A 24,945-nucleotide genomic window follows, 5' to 3' on the forward strand; every position below is an offset into this window, starting at 1 on the left:
TCCGACGTAAACCTGGGTTTGGGGACTCGGATACTACGGGGCGGAAAGCAGAAGGCGGCGCTTGGCGGCTTGGGGCGTTCACCGGAAGAGGGACCTACGAGCGGGACGCGGGGAGTCAGGGGCCGCTTTTGGCGATTCCGCTGGGCTATGGTTTCGCAAAGCCCCCGGAAAAGGAGACGTCCTGGCTGCCGGGTGTAAGCAGCCATGAGTGCCGCGAGGCATCACGCCGAGGTGGGTGTCCCCGACGTCTCCGAGGGCTCGGCCGCCCGCTTTGGCGCGCGGAGCCCGGGCTGCGCGTGCCTTCCTATCCTCGGGTTCGCCTTTGGCTCGCGGCCTCTCGCCGGTGACGGGGGAGAATTATTCTTGCCTCTGATAAGAGAGCAACTGAAACTCCTTGGGAAGAAGAGGAGGCAGAGCGGGTTTACCGGGCTAATTTTGTTGGTTCTGGGTGGTTCCTCTGCAGTCGGCGGGGGGGGGGGGATTCGTTTTCCGTGCATCCATTCTTTTCGGGTGCCTGAGTTTTGCTGTTGGCTGGGAGCGTTGAATACTGCCCGGACAAATGTTAAGTTTAAGCTAAACTTCTCAGGGGGACGACTTCTTCTGACGATATCCCATTGGAGTTGAGCGGCTAAATAATTTAAATCAATATAAATATCGGCATGCTTATAATTATGTAAATATAAATGTAATATAATTATAGTATCGATGTAAATAGGTTTTTTATAAATTAGAAATAAATATATGTAAAATATAAATAGCGATACAATATGTTTCTAGATTATTTAAGATGCATGCTGGGTAAAAAAATTGAACCCATTAATTGTTTTAAAAAATCCTCATGATTTTGGGGGGAATCTGATGCTCATTCCAATCTGTGTGCATCTCATAGCTCCAACAAACTCCTGCCTTGTTGCCCAAACATGGATTTGAGGTATAGATACTATGGATTTTTCATATGCAATACTATTGAAACTGTCAAAATATGGATCACATACAGCTGCATGGAATGAGCCATATTAACCATATAAGACTGGGTGCAGCCATAGGTTTACATGTATTACCATGTGATCCACCTAAAGCCACAAATGATAGGTTGCTTCCACCTGCACAAAATTAATCACAAGTTACAGATCTGAAGAAGTCTGTTGTGGCACTTAGCATCACGATATTTGTAATTGCTTTTGTTCATATTAATGCAGATTTCTCTGTGATTTGTTTAAAAAATATAAAAGGAACCACATGCATAACTTCTAGTTTTTAAACAATAATTTTGATCACGTTCAGTTTTTTTTCCATCATAAGAGTTCAAAAAATTGTCACATCTTTAATTATTTCAGGCAGATCCTGGATGAAAATTGTGACAATCCATACCTCTAATCTGCATTTCTACAGTGGAATCAAAAAGATCAAGATTTTTTTTTTTGTGTGTGTGAAATATTTGGTGATCTTAACTTTGATACTTTAAGCTGAATGTGTACTCATAGCCACTTACTTCATTATGACTCTTGTATGACTCTTACCTGAGTTAATGTTTTCCAACAGTTCTCCTGGTAGAGTTCCAGCAATTTAAAAAAAAATCCAAAGAACCCTGAAGGCAGATTTCTGCCCATCTAATGAAACAATGCTCTCTTGTATGGTATACGGAAGCTGGGCAAGACCTTAGACTCACATGTCTAAGACTTAGACTTCCTGTTGTATATTATTGGGGGGGGAATTGAAATTTCCCTCCCCCCTTTTGACGTAAGCAGTGCTTAGAGTTGCTTTTAGCCCATATTTTGTTTTATTTCAACTAGACAGTTATACAAACTAAAATTTGATGTTGGCCTCTTTAAAACTGTAGGCAATGGGAATCACAAATTGATATTCCAGGTGATATTGATATTCCAGGCACATGAACTCAAAACTTGTATGACTATTTTAGGTATGTTGTACTAAAATTATTTAAAAAGGTGTATGAATGGAGTTATTGATTTAAAGATGAATAATTAGAGTGTTCTGCTGTATTAAACACACTGAATTTTTATTTTGTTCTGTGTTTTATATGAAACAACAGTAATATCTCAATAAGCAGTGAAATGCTTATGAAGTGAACTGAAATAAGTGATTCCATGGATCCTTTGGGAGCTCCTTCCGATTTTGTGGATATTAACACTTTGCCAGGATGGTCTAATTATCACAGTGAGGACCAATCAAACAGCTCTCATTTACCAATCAAAGGGGGAAAAGTTGATGTTCAATCACCCTTTCCATATAGGGAAGACATCAGTGCAAAGATAATATTATGGTAAGTTTGCATCTCACTATCTTAAATAACCATTAAACAAAATAAGACATTTAGATTTCTGACAGATTCATTCCACCAACAAGGATGAATCACATTTACAAATGCACAAAAAATCTAAGAATTTCAGATAGCTAGTATTTTTTAAAAAAATGTAGAAGCAGAGTTTATTATGTCATTATGATTATATTTATTTTACTGACAGTGTAAGAACAAATGCTCAATTTTATGTGAAGCTTATAAAAGAATCTATGTAAGATTCCTCATGTAGAGGATTCCTCCAGATATTCTGTATTCCTTTTTATCATTCCTTATCACTAAACAGATTGGATAGGTTGATAGGAGTTGGATAGAATTCATTACACTGATAAGAACAGTTTGGTGACATATATTTTATGTATTTAAAAGAGAAATAGACATTTGGGGGTTATTGATAGGCTGCTATCATATAATGCTTGATGTTTTCCAAGATTCCAAAAATAATCCAGAATGGAACCAAATTTGGTATGATAAGAAAATCTGGCAAAAGAAAAATAAAATTTTAAAAATGGCTGGATCAAGCAGGGTGCTGCAGAGAAGAAGAAAAAAAAGAGATATTTGGGCAATTGCTTGGAAGGCTGATGACTTCTCTCTTTTCTCCCTTCTGATCATGTGACCCTGCCTGAAACAATTTCTTAACAACTGGGTTTGGGAACTCTGTTGTTAAGTGATGCAGTCATAAGGCATGACATCACATGACTAGCACTGGCAGTTCCAGTAATTCTAGTTGCCATCATTAGGTGAACCCACAGGGTCACTGCATCCTGTGGTCACATGATCACCATTGGACAGACAGACAGACAGAACTTTATTTTGGTCATTGACCATTTAAAGTACAACCAATAAATTGCAAGTCTTCCCCATTGATTTTGTTTGGTGGAAGCTGAAATGGTGATTATGTGACTGCAGGTTTGCGAGCCAGTTGCTCAGCACTCAAATGCAGATGCAAAATGTCAGAAAAGTAGAGGCATGCACAAACAGAAGAAAACACAGCTTCTTATAACCCCTGCAGTTAAGGGTGTTGGAAAGAATTCCAGGAGTCATGCTTTGCCCTTCTCATTTATAAACACAGACATATTGATTGGCCTCTTTCAATTCAGTTTTCATTTTAAAAGTGTATGTTCACTTTTGAGGACCTCTGTAGTCTTAATATATTTTAGGGCAATAAAAGAACATTGTATATGATGTCTATTTTTCTATTCGTAACAGGTGATACAGTGTTTTATAAAAAGATTAAAAGGGGAATTAAAACTGGTGGTATTTTTTGAAAATAATCAGATATGCAGATCTTAGCTATATTCCATTGCTGTCTACCTAGATAATCAGTACTGCTATGGCAGGGGTCGGCAACCTCGGCTCTTTTATGACTCGTGGACTTCAACTCCCAGAATTCCTGAGCCAGCTATGGGAGTTGAAGTCCACGAGTCATAAAAGAGCCGAGGTTGCCGACCCCTGTGCTATGGGAAACAACTAGTTGGAGAACTTCCTTTTTATATGCAGGTAGCTTTGATTCTGCTTTTACTTCTTCTACTTTGTTAATGAATTGTAATCTTTTCAAAGGAGAGGCGACGTAGCATTGCTGAACTGCACAGCTATAGTAAACACCAGCAATGAGTCTCTCTCAGATAAGAATCCAGTCTCTGAAAGTATCTCCATGCATGCAGGACCTGACTTAAAAGTTGAACTACAGAAACTTAAAGGTCAGAATAATATGTTAATTTTTATAAAATGAACTTTGCTTTAGTGATTCTGTTTTTCCCTTATTCAATACTTCAGGATAAGTGGCTGCAGGGATCAAGGATGCCAAGAGCAACAACATTTATCACAAATTACTTAGCCATAATTGCATTTTTAAAAACTAAATGATCATCTGTATGCAAAAAAATTTCATTATCAGCCAGGTAATATGTGAAAGAGATGGGAATGAAATTACTAAGTATTGGAAGAGCTGTTTAGTTTCCTTCATTTTCTAGAATAGAAACTTGGTTCCAGGGAACTGTTTCAAGTTTTAAAGAAAAGAACGGATGCTGAAGCAAGAAATGAAATTTTCAACTGGAAAAGGTCTATGGTTGTCTGATGGACAGAATACCTGAAGCACTAATGAGTGATCTCACATTGGTCATTTAAGTCTCTTGGAACAAAAACTCTGGAGTATTGCACTGCAACGTCAGAGATTATTGCTCCTTCTAGTTCAGGAAAAGAAACTCCTGTGCAGTTGGTGAAAAGTAGACAAACATGTTTTAGAGCCATCCAAATGTAATAGCAAGCTGACAGACCTATCCTAACTTTATGGAATTTCTGGTCAATGAAATGGACTTGTAGATTCTTGTTATTACAACCACACCAGCTCTCTACCCTTACTGACTGCATCTGGTGTAACCTGACAGACAGTGCTAGGAGTAACTCTTTCCTCAGGCAGATCTTAAAATAAATGCCAAGTCAGTATTTTCATTCAAGATGTTTTATCAGAAGTTGACCTGGTATTAGAAGACTTTTAATACTAAACTAGACTTTTCTAGATAGTTGCCATCTATCATTGATGGTTTATAATATCCATAAATTCCAGTCAGCTAACAAATAGTTATAGCATAACTAACAGGTATGCAGTTGGTCTGCTAAATTTAATTAAATAAAAATAAAAATAAAATAAATAAATTATAGTTTAACATAAAGGTGAATGAGACTTATCTTTACTGAACAGCTGGGCTGTTCTCCAGCTTTCTGCTGGATGACACTGAGTTTTTGTTGTTGTTTTTTAAAAAGTGGATATAGTGTATAACAGACCTGGGCATTTTGCAGGCCATAGGGACATCCAGCCCACAGGCTGTCACAGTTGGGTGTGGGTGGGGGTTGGGGCTTTGGCTTTGTCCTCCACAACAATCCTAGTTTCTCATGTAGCCCCTTGGTAAAATCAATTGCCCACCCATGGTGTGTAAATCCCTGGGCCCAAGCCCACCCAGGAGTATAAAGGAATTAGAATAAAGGGTTCTAAATTGAAAATACAATGCTGGGTGACCTTGATATTTTATATTGCTCATCTTGTTCTGGTTTCTTATTAGGTTGCCGGACAGGGGAAGCAAAGATGACCAAGGGGTTTAATCTTGCTGCCCGCTTCATCATTCACACCGTGGGACCCAAATATAAAAGCCGATACCGAACAGCAGCAGAGAGCTCCTTATACAGCTGCTATCGCAACATCCTTCAATTTGCAAAGTAAGCATGTCTCTTCTTTGACAGGCAAGTACCTTCTCTACACACCCAAAAGCATACACTGCATGTAAACTATCAAGTTCATGTAGCCTGCAACCAGTGTAAAAACAGAGGTTTTGGAATGCACCTTAAAATAGGGCAATGTATCTAAAGTGTTACCAAAAATGGCTGCTATGAACTATTAAATACCTATTAACAGGATGGTGATAGATACAGCAAACACTGAGGAAGATGGATTGGTGAGGATAAAAGGCCCAATGCACAGATTTTGGCTCCATATTAATTCAAAATTAATCTTAAATCATTTTTCCACACATTAATTCCTGAGTGAGATCTACCAATCCTTCTACACTCCTGAAATCCACAAGATGGCAACAATTTTTTTTTAATTTGTATTTTTGGACCAGCTGCCAATTTAAATGATTGTTTTTTTTAAAAAAAAAATAGTGTGACCTAGATGGGCTAATAAACACCTGCAAATAGCTCAGAAACCACAGCTGTTACATCCTGTTTCTCTCAATCTAGCAGATTGTGAAATTAATTTTACAGACATGTGCCACCACCTTCCTCTTCTTATCTACTTCTGTAATTTTAATTGTCTTCCCCAACCCGAAATATTAGTTATCCAATATTAGAAGTAGAATACCAAAAAGTATGCATATTCCTCGAAGCAACAGAGTTTAATAAATGCTAGGAATAAAACAAAAGTATTTGTTAAGTGATGTGAAAGACAGAAAAAGGGAGGAGCTGTTCAAATCACTGGAATATTCAGTCCTTCACCTAGTTACCAGCCCCCTTTCCTCCTTTCTTGAAATAAAGAGAAATCACCAGAAATATCCCCTGTCGTGTGAAACCTGGAGCCCATGAATTTTTAATTTAGGGCTGTTGAGAAGTAAATACTTCCAGTCAACTTTCTCTGTCCCCTACCAGATCATATCCCTTATTCTTTGTTGTTTAGTTACTTGTATGTTATGTTAAACCCTGAATTGTGGTTTATAAATCATAGTAGCTTGGTTCAAACATTCTAAGTCAAAATCAAACCACCACATTATGGCTTATCATGATAGGTAAAGCCTGTTTTTCACTCCTCAGAATATGATACGCAAGCCTTTTCTGATTTACAAGATTTTCCACATTTTTTTAAATATAAAAGATGGTTCAGTAATATTACTGATCTTAGATCTAGGACTGAATAATAATAATAATAATAATAGGTTTAGTGAATCAGTCACCGTTCTGGTCTTCCTAGATTGACTTGCCACTGTTAAACTAATTAGGCTCATCTGAATATTATTAGTTTATAATTTTCTCAAATTCTTTCCAAATTCCTTTTGGGTTTACAGTATTTTATTCCTCTACTGATTCATTGGACTTTGTTTTGGATGAGATGGGAGTAGTGGTAAGATTGCCCAAGGAATTTAGAAAGATTCACAGAATTCATATTAAATGGCAATTAATTCATTATAAGTTTATTTGAATCTAAAAGTTGAACATTTACTTTCTTTTTATTCTGTTTTTAATCCTCTAATATTTAATGCTTTTGCTTGTACTGTCCTCATGTGAAGAATTTACATATAATTTTATTTTTATCTGTTCGATCCAAATTCTACCTTTTTTAATATTAGTATGTATGTATGTATGTATTTATTTATATATTTATTTATTTATTATTTTTTACAAATAACACAAAGCGATGAACTGTTAAACCAAGGATGGTTATAATGCATTTTTGTGTAGGAAGGTGCATTTCCCTTCATATTGTAATACTATCCCTCCCTATCTCCGTATCTAGGAGCAACGTGAAGGAGGAAGGAATCCAAATGACTTTTTTTTGCCAGCCCTTTGAGGTAGTCCAGATCAGGAAACAAACTAGAATTCTGTTGCTGCAGGATATAACAACAGAAACTTGAAGTTACTGCTTTCTCTTTGTTATATTAAAAAGAATCAATGTGGGATAATCATATATTTCTTTCTCACTCACTCAGCACTTTAAGGGCTAAGATGATATTCATGTAATTTCACTTCTTGCATTCCTTCCTCAAAATTACTTTGTAACCTTCCTACACTTTTCAGAACAACCTTTTTCTCGTATTTTTAAAATCATTTTTAAAATCATCTTTGAATGTTCTTCCATTTTTAATTTTGCAAATAGGCCAAAGGATCTCTCATTTCCCCCCAAAAATTAGGAGAAAGCCTCCAAGTTTGACTGCTACTCTTAATCACCATAGTTGTTCTATCCTAAATAAATACAGGAAAATTGGTATGCATATGCTTTGACTTGGTAGAATTGATGTTCTTACTCCTTGCTGAAATTATTCTTTACAAATGTTATTTTAGGGAACAAGCAATGTCCTCAGTGGGATTCTGCGTGATAAACACTGTGAAACGTGGTTATCCTTTAGTGGATGCAACTCACATAGCATTGCGTAAGTATCCTTGAAGAGGTGATTGTTGACACAATCTGATTTATAAAGCTGGTACTTCAGTGATCAGATCTCTCTGCCTGAAGCACCTTACAATCTACTGGTAGAGCAAAAATAGACCACAGAAGGAGAAAGAAATAATGGAGGCAAGGAAAGAATATGTGATAATATCAATGAGTAGCTGTTGTAGAATAGTGGTGTCATGGGTCCGACAGATGGCACTCTTCAAAGAACTTCGAGACATTGTTTACCTTAAAGAATCTTTATTTGAGTAGCATAACATCAGCACTAACAATCGAAGTCAAAAACTGAATTTTATTATTTATTATTTTATTATTTATTAATGGGACTTATTAATTCCCCTCACCTGGGCACATAGTATCAAAGCACAATTCCCTCCTCCAATTAACAGTCATAAATAACATTCCCCAATTAGCTTGAAGCTTGGGCTTTCTCTCCAGCCCCCCAATTATTTATCAGTACTGGTTTCAATAACCTTGATTCTCACGCTAAGCTCATTGTTATGTCTGGCTGAACTCTCATTCACATTTCCCCCCTCCCAGCATCATCTAACTCTAAAAGCGAAAGGAAAATGATGGCTACATTTCCATCTGTTGTCAATGCAAAACATCTGATGTTAGCAGTGTTGACATGGATTAAGAGCAGGTGGGCAATCTTTTTTATGGCCAGAAGAGGTGTTTATTTTTCCAGAGATCTGGTCACAAGGGCAAATGATTGAATTATGTCACTGGAGTAAATGAGGTTGAATGTTTACTTATTTTGAGTTATTTAATGAGATATTCAATCCCATATATAGTCACCACACACTGGGGTATTAAAGGATGTAAGGCTTATCGTGCATCTTTCTACCTTCACAATTGTTTATGTTGCATTGATTTTGCTCCTTCCCTTGTTTTCCATTTCTCCACAAAATGATGGGCAAGGTGAATGTGTAGGTTATGAAATACCAGGTCTGATTTAAAAGTATATGCCAAAGATTCTGCAAAATTTTATACATTGTATTTCAGTCATAAAGATATAAAAGTATCAAAACATGTAAGTAATAAATGTATGATTGTGGACTCTTCTCTATTTCATTTCAGGGAATACACAAGTTTCTGTATTAATATTTGGACCCACATACTTTATTTAATTACAGGCTGAGAATATTTTAATTTTAACTGGGTTTTTTATTTTTCTCAGGGTTTTATTTAATCTTTTTAAATTTGTTTTAACGTTTGTATTGACTTCTTTTAAATGCCCTGTAAACCGCCCTGAGTCCTTCGGGAAAGGGCGGTATATAAATCTAAATAAATAAATAAATAAATAAATAAATAAATAAATAAATAAATAAATAAATAAACAAACAAACAAACCAGGTTGACTGGCATCAACCTTCACCCTAGCCAGCATGGCTAGACATTGTTATTGTATTTTATAAAATGTAAATGGTGCAAAATATATAATAATGCACTTGTATATTTATTTTAGTATTTGGCATACAATTGGGCCATTTATGTTACAAAAAATAATTTAAAAATAAAGTTTTTGTAAACACAAGTAAACACCCAGGCTTGCTTTATTTATCTATTAAAGTATTTGTGGCCAGATCATGTGACTCTGGACAGCATACAAGAACAAAAGAAAGGAAAATGATCATCAACTGATACAAAACATATTAAACAATGCAATGGGGATTAAAACTGACATCTTCTGTAGCTCATCAAATTGAGAACTCTTCTTATCCTGATCCAAAGGTCCAGGGAAAGAACTAGGTCTTATCCACATTTCTAGAAACATGATGATGGAAAAATCATTCTACAATTTGGTCTAGTGGTTAAAGCGCCAAGGTAGAAATTGGGAGATGGTGTGTTCCCAATTCACGAGTTTGGGACAGACACTCTCATTCAACCCAACTCTCCTCATAGAGTTATTGTAGGAAAAATAGTAGGAAGAAGGAATATTAAATAAGTTTTGCCACCTTGAATTGTTTATTTAAAAAGTAACAATTGATACAAATAAAAAGTAAATATGCAAGAGAGTCAAATGATGAATAGGCATTACAACAAGAGTTCTATCCCTTTTATACCCATGTTGCAATATCACACACATAAATGTAAAGGGCAGAGCTTTCTCGGCAACACTTGTTTCAGCATTCTGATAAAACATCTGGATTCTGCAGATGCTCCTTCCCATTGACTTCTCTATTTGTTGTGTAGTTCTACTATCTACAGATCTCTTGTATGGTTTCTGTTTCAGTAAAAAGAATATTTGAGACAAATAACATGAGAATAAGATTACAACAATTCCTGAAATGCTGCCTTTCATCGATAAAATAATAGTGTCGTGGGTAAACTCTAATGAGGCACAGGTTATCATCCCTTCCATGGATTCTGGGTGCCGTTACATTTGGCAGAATTAAAGGGCTGAGTAGACGAGAAATGGATATGAGGTGTGAGAGCCAATATAGAATAGTAGTTAAGGTGTTAAATGTGGAGGGGGGGGCAGAACTCAGCCACTGAGTGCGCTTAATGACTTTGGTCAGTCTACCTTTCTCAACCCATCTTATGTTACAAAGTTTCTCTAGGATGCATGTTAGGCAAGATGCGACTGTATGCTGATTTCAGCTTGGAGGAAAGGTAGAATATAAATGTGGTAAAATGCTGACTCCTCTGTAAATCAGACTATAAAAGTCAATTTCACCTCTCAAAAATCATCCCCAAATGCAAAAAAAAGTAATGGGTACACGCAGAGATTCTTCCGAGCAGATTCCTTTATTATTTTACATCTATAGACAGAATCTTGTGACTGAAGTAGAGTACTACTTATATGAAGCATATACTTGGGGAATTTTTAGGGAGGGGTTGTCTTCACCTTCGTATTTCTCATGGCATCTGAACTGAGTTGTATCTTAGTTCCCTGGAATGGATCTCTTTCCTCCCACTGCATTCGACCACGGGTGGGGTGGGGGGGGAATATTGGTCCTGTACGGTGTTATCATCAACATCTGTACAATTATTAGAGAACCAGCAACTCCATGCAGCAAGAAAGGATTCTGCTTTTACCCTGTGGTGCTAAGTAGATCATATGGGAAAGTTAGACAATCATTCCTGCAAGCACTTTAGGCATTTCTGCTATTTCATATTATTTCATTTGTTATGTGGATGACCTTTAATTAAATGTTGTCTCCCTCTCATTTTTCTGACTTGTTTTTCTTTTCATTTCCTCTACCCATAGGTACAGTCCGACGATTTTTAGAGATTCATGGGGAAACACTTGAAAAAGTAGTGTTTGCTGTTTCTGATCTTGAGGAGGTTTGTAAAGTATATTGTTTATGTTTGCAAGCCTTATCTGCGCAGTTATGTTTGTTTTTCCTTATAGCTTTCTTTTGAAATGTATAATTTAATTTTAAAAAAGTTTTCATTACTTTATAGATTCCTACGTTTTGCTTCAAACTCCTTGTATTCTGATTCAAAAGTGGATATACTTTGGATGGTAGATAAAAAATTGGTGAACCCTTTCATTTGTTGATCTTAAGTAAAGTGAAGAAGTAGATTTATGTTTTATTTCTAAAATGTGTTGAAAATGTAATTTACTAACGAAGTGATAATGATTAAACTGATGCTGATTTCTTGTATGAAATATGGCATACTATAGAAAATAGTAGCATATAGTGGAACCTCAGTACTCGACTGCTTTGAAATTTGCACAAATTCGACGTGCAAGCTAGGACTTGTCACTGTTGGCTACCTCGTGACTCGCTACTCTTTCCAGCTGACACAAAGAGTCACGCATTAGTCACGTTCGTTTGGTACTCAGCATTTTTAGTGCTCATCGCGCCTTCTGGAATTAATTAATTAACAAGTACTGAGGTACCACTGTAAAGAGAGAAATATATCCTTGGATTCCATGTGTTCTCTTCTCTTTGATTTCTTTCTTTTTCTTTTCTTTTTCTTACTTTATATTAATTTGTATTAGTGTTTGTCTTAAACCTTTAAAGGAGAGAGATACCAATAGATAAAGAGGTTAATAATAATAATAATCCCCTTCATGGATTACTGCCTTGTCGTGGCGAAGGGGCTTGCGTAATTCAATGAAGCTATGAGCTATGCCGTGCAGGGCCACCCAAGATGGAAAGGTCATAGCAGAGAGTTCTGACAAAACGTGATCCACTGGAGAAGGAAATGGCAAACCACTCCAGTATCTTTGCCATGAAAACCCTATAGACAGTACCAAAAGGCAAAACGATATGACGCTGGAAGATGAGCCCCTCAGGTCGGAAGGCGTCCAATATGCTACTGGGGAAGAGCAGAGGGCTAGTACTAGTAGCGCCAGAAAGAATGAAGCGACTGGGCCAAAGCCGAAAGGACGCTCAGCTGTGGATATGTCTGGTGGTGAAAGGAAAGTCCGATGCTGTAAAGATTCTTTCTCCATAGGAACCTGGAATGTAAGATCCATGAATCAAGGAAAGCTGGACGTGGTCAAACAAGAGATGACAAGACTAAACATCGACATCTTAGGTATCAGCGAACTAAAATGGACAGGAATGGGTGAATTTAATTCAGATGACCATCAGGTATACTACTGCGGGCAAGAATCCCTCAGAAGAAATGGAGTAGCCTTCATAGTCAATAAAAAAGTAGGAAAAGCAATACTGGGATACAACCCTCAAAATGACAGAATGATCTCAGTTCGAATCCAAGGCAAACCATTCAATATCACAGTAGTCCAAGTCTATGCCCCAACCACCGGTGCTGAAGAGGATGAAATTGACCGGTTCTATGAAGCCCTACAGCACCTTATAGAACTAACACCCAAAAATGATGTCCTTATCATCATGGGAGATTGGAATGCTAAAGTAGGAAGCCAAAAGATAACTGGAATAACAGGCAAGTTTGGCCTTGGAGTACAAAATGAAGCAGGGCACAGGCTGATAGAATTTTGTCAAGAGAATACGATGGTCATAGCAAACACTCTTTTCCAACAACCCAAAAGACGGCTCTACACATGGACATCACCAGACGGTCAACACAGAAATCAGATTGACTATATGCTCTGCAGCCATAGATGGAGAAGCTCTATACAGTCAGTAAAAACAAGACCAGGGGCTGACTGTGGCTCAGACCATGAGCTTCTTGTTGCAAAGTTTAGGCTTAAACTGAAGAAAGTAGGGAAAAGCGCTAGGCCAGTCAGGTATGAATTAAATCATATCCCTGTTGAATATACAGTAGAGGTGACAAATAGATTTAAGGAATTAGATCTGATAGACAGGGTGCCTGAAGAACTATGGACAGAGGTTTGCAACATTGTACAAGAGGTAGCAACTAAAACCATCCCAAAGAAAAAGAAATGCAAGAAAGCAAAATGGCTGTCTGAGGAAGCTTTGCAAATAGCTGAGGAAAGGAGGGAAGCGAAAGGCAAGGGAGAAAAACAAAGATACGCCCAATTGAATGAAGAATTCCAGAGAATAGCTAGAAGAGATAAGAATGCCTTCTTAAATGAACAGTGCAAAGAAATAGAAGAAAACAATAGAATAGGGAGGACCAGAGATCTTTTCAAGAAAATTGGAGAGATGAAAGGAACGTTTCATGCAAAAATGGGCATGATAAAGGACCAAAATGGCAGGGACCTAACAGAGGCAGAAGAGATTAAGAAGAGGTGGCAAAATTACACAGAAGAACTATACAAGAATGAGCTTAACGTCCCTGATAATCACAATGAGGTGGTCACTGACCTCGAGCCAGACATCCTAGAATGTGAAGTGAAGTGGGCCTTAGAAAAGCTGAGCAACAACAAAGCTAGTGGAGGTGATAGTATTCCAGCTGAGCTATTCAAAATCTTAAAAGACGATGCAGTAAAAGTGCTACACTCAATTTGCCAGCAAATTTGGAAAACTCAACAGTGGCCACAGGATTGGAAAAGATCAGTTTACATTCCAATTCCAAAGAAAGGCAGTGCCAAAGAATGCTCAAACTATCGCACCATTGCACTCATTTCTCACGCTAGTAAAGTTATGCTTAAAATCCTACAAGCTAGACTCCAGCAGTATGTGGATCGAGAACTACCAGAAGTACAGGCAGGATTTCGAAAAGGCAGAGGAACTAGAGATCAAATTGCTAACATACGCTGGATCATGGAGAAAGCTAGAGAGTTCCAGAAAAACATCTACTTCTGCTTCATTGACTATGCTAAAGCCTTTGATTGTGTGGATCATAACAAACTCTGGCAAGTCCTTAAAGAGATGGGCATACCAGACCATCTTATTTGTCTCTTGAGAAACCTATATGCGGGCCAAGAAGCAACAGTGAGAACTGGACACGGAACCACTGATTGGTTCAAAATTGGGAAAGGAGTCCGGCAAGGCTGTATACTGTCGCCTTGCCTATTTAACTTATATGCAGAGCACATCATGAGAAAGGCAGGGCTAGATGAATCAAAAGTTGGAATTAAGATTGCCGGAAGAAACATCAACAACCTAAGATATGCAGATGATACCACTCTAATGGCAGAAAGTGAAGAGGAACTAAAGAGCCTCTTGTTGCGAGTGAAGAAGGAGAGTGCAAAACTTGGGTTGAAACTAAACATTAAGAAAACCAAGATCATGGCATCTGGCCCTCTCAATTCCTGGCAAATAGATGGGGAAGAAATGGAGGTAGTGACAGATTTTATTTTCCTGGGCTCCAAGATCACTGCAGATGGGGACTGTAGCCAAGAAATTAAAAGACGCTTGCTCCTTGGGAGGAAAGCCATGGCAAATCTAGACAGCACACTAAAAAGCAGAGACATCACCCTGTCAACAAAAGTGTGTATAGTCAAGGCTATGGTCTTCCCAGTTGCAATGTATGGCAGTGAAAGCTGGACCATAAGAAAGGCTGAGTGCCAAAGAATTGAAGCCCTTGAACTCTGGTGCTGGAGAAGACTCCTGCGAGTCCCTTGGACTGCAAGGCGATCAAACCGGTCAGTCCTAGAGGAGATCAACCCTGACTGCTCTTTAGAAGGCCAGATCCTGAAGCTAAAACTCAAATACTTTGGTCACCTAATGAGAAGGAAGGACTCACTGGAGAAGAGCCTAATGCTGGGAAAGATTGAGGGCAATAGAAGAAGGGGACGACAGAATGAGTTGGCTGGATGGAGTCACTGAAGCAGTAGGCGTGAGCTTGAATGGACTCCAGAAGATGGTAGAGGACAGGAAGGCCTGGAGGAATGTTGTCCATAGGGTCGCGATGGGTTGGACACGACTTCACAACTAACAACAACAACAAATCATGCAAATTTTGCCTGCAGTATGGAAGTGGCATGTACCAAGAAAGGCATAGACTTGTGATAAGCTGTTCTGTAAAGCTATTTCTCTTCCTTTAAATCCTCCACTAGAAATGAAATTGTTGGCTTTTTAAAAACAATGCTAGTACATTGTACCTCTCTAAAAATATGAAGGTGGTCTCAACTTTTCTACTCTGCCTTATAAAGTTGGGACAGTCCCATTTAGTAGAGCTGTAAAAACAGGTGGTTTTGGTTCTGAATTTCAAGGCATGCTGAGAACTTCAGAAGCACTAAACTCAGCTGATACAGACATATGTCTCTGTTTAGGTCAAGGATACTTAATACCAAAATGAAAATTTGGGGGTTGGTTAGATTGTCTTCAGAGGCACACAAGGTGATTTGGAAAGAGCTAGGTACTTCCTTTCTAGCTTCAAACTGAAAAATGGGAACTTGTCGTCTGGGTGTTAGGTTGGGAGTTTATCACTGTGTGTGTGTCCCTGTGTGCCGCTTTTGCATATGTCAGAATGCAGAAGGAAGTTTTTCCACGGTGACGCCTACCATATGTCAGCTGGATTTTCAGATAGTTGCAGAGGTTAATTTTCTAAGCTGAAAGAATAAGAATTCTGTTTGTATGAGAAATTGAAAGAGAAATGCCAGGGGCTGCTCTACACATTGGAAAGCTTGTATTGGTCGATCATTTAATATGATATTGGCGTGACCAGTAATTTCATTTTAGCACCAGTTAATAACTTTCCTGATTTCAACCTTGCCCTGAAAAGTGAAACACAAGATGAGACAGTTTTCACATTCTTTTTTCTATAGGCTACTTATCAGAAGATGCTGCCTCTGTATTTTCCAAGATCCCTGGCAGAGGAGAGAGAGTCCCTGCCTTTACTTCCTGAAGACATAGGAAATGCAGAGGGGGAGCCTGTTGTGCCAGAACGTCAGATTAGAATTTGTAAAAAGCCAGGTGCTCCCGAGGGTGAGTCTGCATTTGTGGCCAGAGAAACTTGCAGAAGACTTAAAACAGGCAACCAACCTTTTAAAGGGCTGTGAATTTTACATTTAACATTATTATTATTAATATAAATTATATTTCCACAGTAATTTCAATCCTAACCCATTTTTCAAAGTTAGCTTATGTATGTTTGATTTTTATAACGAAGAGTTTAAGAAACAAAATAAAAAGTTAGAAAGTAACAAAAAAGTGAAGGGAAAAAAAAAGAAAAGCCCTTTTTTGTACTGAATAACTATCGTCTGAATTTTTTCCCACCATCTTTGTCCTTTTTTTTTTTAATCCTGAAATTGTCAATTTGACCTTTTCTTCTTTCAACAAAAAGTCCGTATAAGTTCCCACTCTTTCAGAAAGGTTTTATTTTCATTTCTTCTCTGACCAATTTGATCAGTTTTGACATTTCTGCAAATTTGGTTAAATTTATAATCCAGTTTTCAGCTGGCGATATCTGTGGCTTCAGCCAGACACAGAGAGAAATTCAGACAGGCTTGATGGGAGAGTCACCCTTCACGGGCTATCCAGGGTTCAGCACTACTGATGCTTTTTGCTCTTTTTGACCTATTCAAAGCTTGCAATATTGTAAATTGTAAGTGGTAAAATTTCATCAGTTCAGATTGCACCAGAGATAGAACTGCTACTAACCTCCGATGTTTTGCCACAGAACCTCTTCTAACTGCAATTTGTTTTCACTCAAATGGCCCCTCATTTTCCTGTATTGGAGGCGTAATGTGACATTCTCAGTGACAGACTCTTCATTATCCTGGAATATCTTCTGCAGATAATTCTGATGAAGAAGGGCTGGAAGCTGACTTCTCATTTATTGGCTCTCATGCTTTTGCTCGAATGGAGGGAGATGTTGATAAACAGAGGCGTCTCATCCTTCAAGGACAACTGTCCGAGGCAGCACTACAGAAACAACATCAGAGAAAGTAAGGCACTTTTACCAAAGTCCATCTCCTGTTTGCAGGCCATTTGTTTTCAGTCTCTGGGGTAGCACGCGCTTAAGAGCAGTGTACTTACTCATTTTGATCACAGGACAGTGTTCTGCTAGCGGGTTTGTACAGACTTCTTAAAGTTGGCATGCAGATAATGGCTTGGTTCCAATATGTATTTGGTTGTTTCCAGTACAGTTCTTTCATAATTACTTTCCTTTTAGGCTAAGCAAGAAATGCAGTAAGATATTTGGCAGTATACATAGTACCAGGTTTGACGTTTATGCTAATTGTGCTATTAGAAAACTCTTAACTATTTTGAAATTCTGTGTGGTTGCTTTCTAGTTACAACCGTTGGCTTTGTCGAGCAAGAGCTGAGGACCTGTCAGATATTGCTTCACTTAAAGCATTGTACCAAACAGGTATGTTTACGGTCAAATTAACCAGAATGTCTGTGACTCCCGGTTGATGATTGTGCAAATAAAAAGCAGTGAATCTCACATCTTAATGCTAACAAGGAGAAATTTAGCCTATAAGAGTTTACTTATGGTTAATTTTCCTTGAGAGTGACAGCAGCTACGTAATCAAAATTATAATGTTAACTATTTACATATTCAATGGAGAATAGCACTAGCAAAAACACTTAGACTTATATACGACTCCATAGTGCTTTACAGTACTCTTTGAGTGGTTTATAATGTCAGCATATTGCCCCCAACAATCTGGGTCCTCATTTTACCGACCTCGGAAGGATGGGAGGCTGAGTCAACCTTGAGCCAGTCAGGATCGAACTCCAGGCTGTCGGCAGAGTCTGCCTCCAATACTGCATTCTAACCACTTCGCCACCAGGGCTCCTGGTGAACATTACATTAACTGATGTAGCTGATAAGATAGTTCAAGGATTTCAACAGTTAAGAAATAGTGTTTTACTTATATTTTTTAGATTTAGAAAAAAAGGTAGCCATTCTCCTGAAAGAGGACATAATGTGAGTTATGTAATCTCATAATTATGCAAGAGATATAATAGGTAGACTTTGATTCCTGTGTAACCCCAAACAATGCTGACAATATTCAAACAATGACTTTTAAGCTGGGTTTGATTTGGTGTGTATGTGTGTGTGCTCATTCTAAATTCTGGAATCTTAAAATATTGTCCTGATGTTGTTCATTCTGTTCATAGGAGTTGACAACTGTGGTCGTACAGTGATGGCAGTTGTTGGAAGGAATATTCCTGTAACTCTTATAGACATGGAGAAGGTAAGATCCTGAGAAAAATTTCAATAATGATGACAGATTATTTTACAATTTTAAGAAATCATGCCTGCACATCCAGATTCGTTCTTCATCCTTAAAAGGACATTGAGACTGAAAATAAAAGCCACTCTGGACACAACTGAAAGTAGACATTCCAAGGTTTGGAGAGCCTACACAACTGCCTCAGAAGACAATTCTATAGTGCAAGCAATTTTGCCTCAGCTGAATGTACTTTGAGGTCTACTGATCCTTAGCCACACAGACTATTATAGGTGAAACATTTTTTTAAATTATTCTCAAAGCTGATTGGAAACCAAAGCAGTTTCATCTGAATGCACATTATTAGTCTGCAATTTATTTTCCGTTCATTGCTCACCAAATGAAACTTTGCAAACAACCCATTATAAAAACCATACAGGATTTTGCTAAGAATATGGATCAGTGACCTGGACAAATTGCAGTTGGTGTAAACTTGTGTATTTCATATAATAAACGTTTCATATAATAAATGTTCCATATATTAACAGTGCTTTAATCATCTCTAAAGAGGAGTGCAGTTACAGGTAATCCTCAACTTGTTCACACTTACGACCAGTTGCCAAGTGCTTCCAATCATGTGATCATCATTTGCAGTCTTTTCTGCTGTCTTCCCCCGAAAGTCAAAGGGGAAGCTGGCAGGGAAGGTTGTAGTCTGCTGCTGGCTGCCAAAGATTTTCCAGTCACCTCCATTCACAAAATCCTTCTTTGGGCTGTAGAAACTAAGTCTGGATCTTCAGGATCCCTGCCTTGTTTCTCCAGCCCAGTGCACAGAGGGGAGAGGAATTGGACTGGAAAAACAAAGAGGGGATTACAAAAACTGCAATTTCATTTCTCCAGCCCAGCGCTTGAATTCCCTTCCACACATAAAAGGAAGGGGAACTCCTCCAAAGGACTTACAGAAATGAAGTATGGATTCCAAACTTATTTTATCAGCATAAAAGGGAACCTGTCTGATACACTGCTGAAGGTGCTGGGCTACAAAACCCAGAGGGGGTGAGTTCTAGCTCCCCCTCAACCCTTTGTCATGAAAACTGGCTGGGGGACCTGGGGCCAGTTGTACTTGCTTGGCCCGGCCCACCTTGCAGGATTGTTGTTGTGGGGAAATAGGATCATTATGGGAGTATGTCTGTTACTTTGAGTTATACATAAAAAAGATGGGATAAAATTTTAATAATTCCTGTAAAACAGATTAGGCTGAAACATAGGCAAGGTTATCAAATCAGTTTCATAGCTGAGAAGAGGGTCTGATACCTTTTTTTCTATATCCATTGTGTCTTACTCATTGCTATTCTTGATGACAGAGGAAAGCCATTTAGCAAAACAAAATGTATTTTCTATTGAGGAAATTATTTTCCCCAGTACTATTTTTGTAGAATTACAAAAAAGAGGGAATGCCCAGTTGTCTCTGATAAAATGGGGTTTTTTTCCCCCAGGCTCTCTTGTACTTTATCCATGTGATGGACCATATTGTAGTGAAGGAATATATTATTGTGTACTTCCATACACTCACGAATGTCTACAATCACTTGGACTCAGATTTCTTGAAGAAGCTCTCTGACATTGTCGATGTGAAGTAAGTTTTACATTTGAATATCTTGAAGCCATCTCTCCCTATTGGTATCTGTAATTAAAAAGCACTGCAAAGAAAATTTACTTTAAAGAATGTACTGTATATACTCATGAATAAGCTGAGAATTTTAGGTGCCAAAATGCACCCCAATATCAGGTTTGACTTAACTGCAGATGGGCTTATATGAGAGTATATATAATAATACTTTTTTAAACTACCCATATTTCTCATATGCTTTCATGCATAAGCCCATTCACGGATAAGCCAAGTCTTTAATTTTTAACCAAAATACCGTGAAAAATGTAGGTCAACTTATCTGCAGGTGGTGCAGTTTTGATTGTATTTTGATTAAAAATTCAAGGATCGGCTTATCCGCAGATGAGCTTATACGCAAGCATATATAATAATGTTTGGGAGGGGGAAGGGGTGGAGACATAAACTTAATAAACACCAAAGAAGGATGAGGATGGATGTAGTACTTTATTGTGAAAACTGAGATAGACTTCTTTGCAAAATCAGAGGTCTTGTTTCAGTTCCTATCCTGATATGCAAAAATGTCAATCTCATTCGGTTGCTTAGAGCAGGGGTGTCAAACTCAATTTCATTGAGGGCCGCATCAGCATTGCGGTTGCCCTCAGGGGGCAGGGTGGGTGTGGCCAGGGTGGGCATGGCCTACTGGGTGGGCGTGGCTAGAGTGCGTATGGCCTACTGGGTGAGCATGGACAGCTATACATCGTTCGCATCAAGGGTGCCTATGGGGGCCTGGGCAGGAGTGGGACAGATCTGAGGGTCTCTGGCAGAAGGAGGGTCTCTGGGCCAGGGCCAAGGCAGTGGGGGCTGTTCCCTCACTGTTTCCAGGATGGCTTCGCGGGCCACATGAAACCACTTCGCGGGCCGGATCCGGCCCCCAGGCCTTGTGTTTGACATGTCTGGCTTAGAGTAAGCCAGTTCGGTGAATGGGCTGGGTGGTATCAATAAACATATGTCATTAGTCAAATGTTTTAAGATTTAAGAAACTTCTTTTGTTATTAACCAGGTACAAAAGAAATCTGAAGGCCTTGTATTTTGTCCATCCAACATTTCGCTCGAAGGTGAAGTGTGTCATCTCCAGGTGGAAAATGTACATTTTTGCATGCAATCGTAAATAAGTGCGCCCCTGAAGTATTGAACAATATTGCTGAGGTTACGCATACCGCTATGGAGGACCGCTTAGGTTACCACAGACTCTTGGAGGAGTCACAAGATATAAGCCTAACCAGCAAACAATTGAATGAAAGGGTTTTGTAAAACAAATTACCCCTTCAAACCAATTTATTTACACTTATAGCATGTTGTTCTCTCCTTTTCCTTGACATATTTTCTATATTGTCTGCCTTTAAAAAGCAGTTGCTTTGGGAAAGAAAACTGTCTTCTTTGCTTAAAAAACTTGCAGAGTACACTTATGGCACCGTATTAAATATGTTTCTGTTGCATGTCTCATAACTTCAACATGATTTTGAATAATTTGCAGTCAAAATAATTGGTGGAAGCAGTGTTAATTTCCCTGTTCTTCCTTTCAGGTTTCAACCTGGTTCTTCACAACCTTTACGGTCTCAGGTCTAAAGGACAAAGTTCACCATGTGGAAAACCTCCAGCAGTTGTTCACAGCAATACCCCCTGAACAAATTGACTTCCCTCCATTTGTTCTTGAATATGACATCAGGGTAGGTGATTCCTAGGAATATGCATTAGTTTAGCACTCTTCCATGTCTTTTAGATTTCATGAAGCAGAGTGGAGATAAAGAAACGTTTCTTTCTCTTGGTTTACAAAGATGCCTGGTGTTTTGCTTTAGAAACAGCCAAGACATGAAGGCCATGTTGGATTGTTTGGGCCTTTAAAAGAATATGCTGCAGAACACTTTTGTGTACTGTTGAAAATACACATTATATTGCTGTAAGAACACATTATCTAGAGAATAGGTGACCACTCATGTTTAGAGCAAAAAGCTGCACTTCCTAGGAGGCTGGTATTATAACCTAGAAAATGTTCAATTCTATAGCTCTTATCATCTTGAATGTGCTCCATTACAAAAGCTAATGAGTGCTTGGGAGGAAAGGAGGGCATAAAGCACAATAGTGTGGAGTAGATAACTGTTGTCTAATATAAAGTGCATTTTAACAAACTGTTCTTTATCCCTGAAGGACATTTTGCCTCCTGTCTGTCCTACTTCATCTGTTTTTTTCTTTCATTCAATCATTTCTAAATTAAGGTTCCTGGACTTCATTTATGGTGTAGTTATTGGGTATTTCATTTTTTTTTTTGAAATCTTGCAGTGTCCATTGTGGCAGATGTTTTTTACACAGGTTGCTCTAAAAGCACAGAGGTTTCTCTTGTAGTGGTGAGGGAAGATGCAAGTGAAAGTGCTTCTCTAGTTTTCCCTTTTAAAGAAAGCACAGGGAAAGAAATTGTTGCCTGTGACCCAGCTTCCCTTGATTCATTCCCTGTGTATTGTGGCTTCTTGTCCTTTCTCTGCTCTGGCACGTTTCTTTGTTTTCATTGGAAAGAATTTGCCGCTGTTGTTTTCAGCATGGATACACCACTACCTGACCCATTTTTCAGATATATTCTCCTCTGGCTAGGCAGGGTAATATCTTAAAAAAAAAGGAAGGCTCCCTGTAGTTGAAAAAGAAGGAAACCTGAATGCAGATGAAAAGAAAGAACAGTCAAAAGTGATATTTGTACAATTTGTCTTGTATTTGTCTTCTCTTAAATAAAGCAATCTAGTCTGGGCCATAATATCTAAACCTTTCTAGCTTTCCAATCGGTTTAGGATTAAAACACTGCAATTCAGATGACAGGGCTTCTTCCCTCTACAATAAATGGCAGTGACTTGGTCCAGAGTGCTATCTATTGAAATTAAGCACGTAGAGGTTTCACAGCTCTTCATTTAACGAGATCTGAATGTGATTTCTTCGTACACATATGTTCTTGGTATTAATGTTTTTTCCCCCCTCTCTGCAGGAAAATGGATCGTACTATTCTTACCCTTCTTCTCCAGACCTCTGACTCTTCAGCTCTGCCATGGTTTTTGATTGCTCAACAATCTTTCACATGTTGCTTGCCAATGTCATATTAAGTCAATCTAAGTTATTTACAGAGTTCAGAGATAGGGCTTTCTTCCCCACCTCTGCTATTTTTTTACAATGAGATAGTTGCAAGGACACAAGCAATCAGAAAACTACAGGGTAATGAACTGTATTTCAGATCTAAGTATCCAGGAGAAAATGGATTTTCCACGTGGGAACATTCTTTTTTCTTTTGCAAGATGTCAAGGTGATTCTGTTGTTACTACCATTGTATTTTCCCAAAACATCAGTGGCACAATCTGCAGACACTCTGTTTTGGGGGAGAAAGATACAGTATCTATTTAATAGAGTTCTATGGCCTTTATATATTGAATCCACCACTAAGATACATATTTATAGAATTCCCTTTAGAAATGTCTGCAGGTGGCAGAACTAAATTGGAGAGTTACCATGAAATACTTAATCTAAAGGATCTGTCATCTATTTCTGTCTTGCCAAATGATGTGAGATGTAAAGGATGTGCTGCTGTGGCCACTTGCACATCCCTCCTCCAGTAAAATTCAAGGGCATATTGGGACTGCCCGGTATAGCTGTGTTTTGCAGTCACTTGGGGAATAATACAATGTGTTGATTGCAAGTTGGAAAATTAATTTATGTCATTGAAGAAATTCAGCAATTCGTTGTTTTTGTTTTGAAAATAAATTTATTTGTATGCATCTTTGAGAATTTAAGCCTATAATGTCTCACACAGATTAGCTGTTGCAGTTGCTTTGCTCATTTCCCAGCTTGTGAAATCAGTGATGGTAATAGAACATTTTTACTATGCAGCTATTGTAACAGAAACAAAATAGTGATATCAGCAGATGCCAATAGGTTACGTGTGACTTCAGTCTCACAATGAACGGTACAAGTAGTCCTTGAGTTCTTGAGTTGTGACCATAATGTAGCCTGCCCATTATAACTGTAAATCATAAAGTCATAAACCAATTTTACACTTTTTTGCAGCAGCCATAAAGCAAACAGGGTCATTGTTCAAAGTGCCAAGTTTTGGCAAAACTGACATAAAATGTGATCATGTGATTGTAAAATGCTGTAAACAGCTGTAAAGCAGTTGTGTTGCCAAGCGCACAAAGTGTACTCATATGACTGCAGGATAGGGGGCTAACCATTGAAATTTAGAATCCGGTCATACATCCTCTTTTTGGGTCCATCACAACTAAGTGATCGGTCCTAAATCAAGGACTACCTGTGAGTTGATTGAGGTACAAAATTGTTTGCAATTACTACGACAACATTGGTGAACCTCAGGCCCCACACATGTTGAAATATAATTCCAGTTGCACATCATTGACTCTGCTGCTGAGAACCGTGGTTCACTGACACTGAAGAACCACATGTTCCCCACCTCCTCTTATAGCAATGGTTGAATGGCATAGATTGGGACAGAACTCAGGGGAGGGAAATAGAATTGATTGGTTCAGAGTAGCTGCTATTGTAATCCATGCTACTGGATGAGGGAACCAAATTGAATGTGATGCATATTACTGACCGTCAAAAGTATACATTCCAAATAGAATTTTAAAAAGCAGCTTTAAAAGTCTCTAATAATGAGAAATACCAAGTATATATAACCATTGTGTTTGAGACCAGGTTATTTAAATTTGAAGATAAATAACAGCAGAAATACATAATAGCTAAGAATTGTGCAATGCTATCATCCCTCTTAATTTTGTATTCTGTGAGAGGCGGTGTGGATTTGGAGTGGCTGTCCTGTTCATTAATGATAATGCAGAGGAAGCCTGCTCACAGCTGTGCCTGTGGAAACTTTTCATTTGCAAACTTAGTACAGTGGTTGG

At 38.3% G+C, this 24,945-nt stretch overlaps 1 protein-coding gene and 1 long non-coding RNA gene across 4 annotated transcripts; one reads left to right on the forward strand and one right to left on the reverse strand.

The window, feature by feature from the left end:
- The first annotated feature begins 65 nt into the window (after nucleotides 1-65).
- GDAP2 (ganglioside induced differentiation associated protein 2) lies at nucleotides 66-23,805 on the forward strand. Of its 3 annotated transcripts, none has more exons than XR_014025395.1 (14): nucleotides 66-231; nucleotides 2,054-2,284; nucleotides 3,881-4,020; nucleotides 5,380-5,533; nucleotides 7,868-7,956; nucleotides 11,191-11,267; nucleotides 16,036-16,195; nucleotides 17,007-17,157; nucleotides 17,506-17,582; nucleotides 18,341-18,417; nucleotides 19,887-20,026; nucleotides 21,060-21,143; nucleotides 21,583-21,726; nucleotides 23,025-23,805. XR_014025395.1 is itself a non-coding variant. In XM_081319854.1 (14 exons), the coding sequence occupies exons 2-14, from the start codon at nucleotides 2,109-2,111 to the stop codon at nucleotides 23,067-23,069; spliced, it is 1,485 nt and encodes a 494-aa protein (XP_081175980.1). In that variant the 5' UTR covers nucleotides 67-231; nucleotides 2,054-2,108; the 3' UTR covers nucleotides 23,070-23,805. The 3 variants fall into 3 exon arrangements, 2 of the variants coding, with proteins under 2 accessions (XP_081175980.1, XP_081175981.1); XM_081319854.1 differs by having other exon boundaries at nucleotides 67-231; nucleotides 21,060-21,114; XM_081319855.1 differs by lacking the exon at nucleotides 66-231 and having other exon boundaries at nucleotides 2,093-2,284; nucleotides 21,060-21,114; nucleotides 21,583-21,730.
- LOC308663450 lies at nucleotides 8,693-17,496 on the reverse strand. The gene is made up of 3 exons (XR_014025396.1): nucleotides 17,249-17,496; nucleotides 16,871-17,134; nucleotides 8,693-11,027 (listed from the first exon to the last, which is right to left on the reverse strand). It is a non-coding gene; the product is annotated as an uncharacterized lncRNA (long non-coding RNA).
- Nucleotides 23,806-24,945: the final 1,140 nt, after the last annotated feature.

This window comes from Vipera berus (genome assembly GCF_964194415.1).
Source record: "Vipera berus genome assembly, chromosome: 2".
In the NCBI taxonomy this organism is placed as follows: domain Eukaryota; kingdom Metazoa; phylum Chordata; class Lepidosauria; order Squamata; family Viperidae; genus Vipera; species Vipera berus.